At 40.1% G+C, this 2,541-nt stretch overlaps 1 protein-coding gene across 1 annotated transcript in view; it reads left to right on the forward strand.

The window, feature by feature from the left end:
- dock3 (dedicator of cytokinesis 3) overlaps positions 1-2,541 on the forward strand; it is a gene marked incomplete in the record, with an annotated part of 147,558 nt that overhangs the window by 142,345 nt on the left and 2,672 nt on the right. The window contains 5 exon segments of the mRNA XM_014016064.1: positions 213-348; positions 1,083-1,164; positions 1,249-1,367; positions 1,644-1,731; positions 1,821-1,940. Of these exon segments, the coding sequence (XP_013871518.1) occupies positions 213-348; positions 1,083-1,164; positions 1,249-1,367; positions 1,644-1,731; positions 1,821-1,940 (545 nt within the window).

The raw sequence follows: 2,541 nt of genomic DNA on the forward strand, positions 1-2,541 counted from the left end.
ATTATTATTATTATTATTATTATTATTATTACTTTTTTTCTACTGCACTCTGCACGACCCCTCCCTTCCTGGTCCATTTTCTCCTCCCCACCTTCCAAACCTTTTCTTTTGTTTCCATCCTTCTTCTCTTCCTTTGCCTCTTCTTTCTCACTCCCACCGAACTTTCCCGCTTTCGTGCTTTTCTTGTTAATTTCTTTATTCCCTTCTCCCAGTCCCATTGCTGTTTTGACTCCAGTTCGCATTTCCTCCCCTTCTCTTTCCTCTCAAACCTCCAGTGAGGCTGGAAACCTGCTGATCCTGGCTGATGGGATGGTGGTGGAGCACCCCGAGGACTTCTACCGCATGCAGGTCAGCTTTTAATCCCCCCTGTAGAGATTTACATCATTATCATTCGCCAATATTAAAAGATAAATAAAGGAAAATGAACCGTTCTTAAGTAAAGTAGCTGCTGTCAGACACAAGTTTCTGTTCAGGTTATTCAACCAAAATTATCATTAATTTAACAACAAAGCACATTCAACTTTATTCTGCTTTATTGTGTCAAAAGTRTTGCATAATATTTCATTATTAAAGTGCCCATGACATGCTTATCCTTCAAATACAAAAAAGTCAAAGAAAACATATTTATATTTAAGAAAATTAGCATAATACACATGATTTTACCCTTGTTGTCTCATAACTGGCATATTTTCTCTTGAATTTGGCTTCCCAAAGTGAAACAGGAAGTGACATCACAGGGGAACTCTTTAAGAAAAGAAACTCTGGTCTTTGTTTATTGAAACAAAATTATTTAAACTCTTCAACTCTGATAGTGACTCAAAATAATCTAAAGAAACATCAGATTCTTCTCTAATTACTGTAGCATCGCTTTGTTTACATGCAGACATTCCCCTTTGACATCACTTCCTGTTTCTTCACATGCAAATATCTCAACAACAGTTCATCTCAACGATGTGAAATCTGTTTTGCAACATGTTATCAGTGTTCTTTTTCCAAAAACACATTCTCATTTGTGACAAAAATGTGATGTCACAGGCACTTTAAGGTGGTGTTTAAATAGCCTCAATCCTTTTGCACTGCAGGCAAGCCCCTCCTCCTCCAGCCTCAGCTCCACCCACTCTGCACCCCCTCAGATGATAAACTCCACCCCCTCGACCATGAGAGGTGATACAATACGACACAATATTCAGTGTTTTTGTAATATCGAAGTATTGATCTGTATTTTCTGTTGTGTTTGTGTGTCTGCAGTGGGCTCTCCCTCTCTGCCCGACAAATACAGACACAACCGAGAAATGCTGATGCTGCTGCCGCCGCACAGAGAGAGGCCGAGCAGCGCCATGTACTCCAACATCACTGAGAACGGACAGGTTCTGATGAGAGATGTTCAAGTTTAGATTTTAGACTTGTTTGTACCTCAGTCTGAGCTCAACTAAAAACAGGAACATGTTCAAACTGATGTAAAAACTTTAAACTTCTTCAGGTTTTCTTGTTGACACTGACTTGAAACAACAAGTTCAGCACTTTGAGCTGCAGTTAAAATGTTTTTGTCAAAGACATTATGATTAATTGAAATTGTAGGAAGTAACTCAGGTTTAAATCATGAGAAAAATCAGTTTCATGTTTTTCTTGTTCTTCCCATCCAGCTGCCAAACTTCCAGCGAGCCTTGTTCCACCAGGTGATCGGTCCCTGTAAACCCTGCAGCGACCCCAACCTGTCCGTGGCAGAGAAAGGTGAGCAAACGTCCACAGACGTCTGAAAACGTGACGTGTGAAGTCCCTGCCTGCCTGTGTCGTTTCATGTCGTTTCTCCTGTCCTGCAGTCCTCACCACTCCCAGCAGCTGGAGTTTGGACAGCGGAACCAGGGAGGCTCTGCCGTTCCTCGCAGCTCATGTCGGCAGCGTCATGGCTCCGCCGGTCCCTCCCCGGAACCTGCCTCATGGTATGAAACTGAAATGTTGCTTCTGCATGTGAACCTGTTTGTCTTTATGTTTGTTGAGTCCCTCTGCAGAGTGTTTGTGTGTGAAACCTCTTTACAAATCATGTTTATGTTCTAGATTAGGGGTTTCTATGTACTTATCTGGGTGGGATGAGGTAGAATAATGCACACAGAACAAGTTAAAGTTAGTTTTTCCTTCTGAACACAGATTTGAATCAACTTAGTTTTGTTCTCAGGAAGAAATTCAGAGAAACTTGGTCTTTAAAAAGTTCTGCGGATTATATAATCAGATTTAAACTTTTAGAAAAGCATCAAGAAGCTTATGGTAAATTCTTCTTCTTCCTCAGTTTGTTGTCTGCAGTGTTTCAGCAGAACAGAAACTCAGAGCATCATTTAACAGCCTGAGAACATAACTACATAACAGCAGAGAGACGCCTCTAGATGGTGACAAAACACACAGAATGAAGGTCTTTGCTCTGAAATGTCTCTAAACAGCTTTATAATTTTATTACATGAAATAATATGTTCATATCTTTAGCTAATTATTAAATTATTTTAGTAGAGCACAGCTAAGGAATTGTAAACTTTGTAAAAAATATCACCT

The sequence above is a fragment of the Austrofundulus limnaeus genome, unplaced genomic scaffold (genome assembly GCF_001266775.1).
Source record: "Austrofundulus limnaeus strain Quisiro unplaced genomic scaffold, Austrofundulus_limnaeus-1.0 Scaffold137, whole genome shotgun sequence".
Classification (NCBI taxonomy): domain Eukaryota; kingdom Metazoa; phylum Chordata; class Actinopteri; order Cyprinodontiformes; family Rivulidae; genus Austrofundulus; species Austrofundulus limnaeus.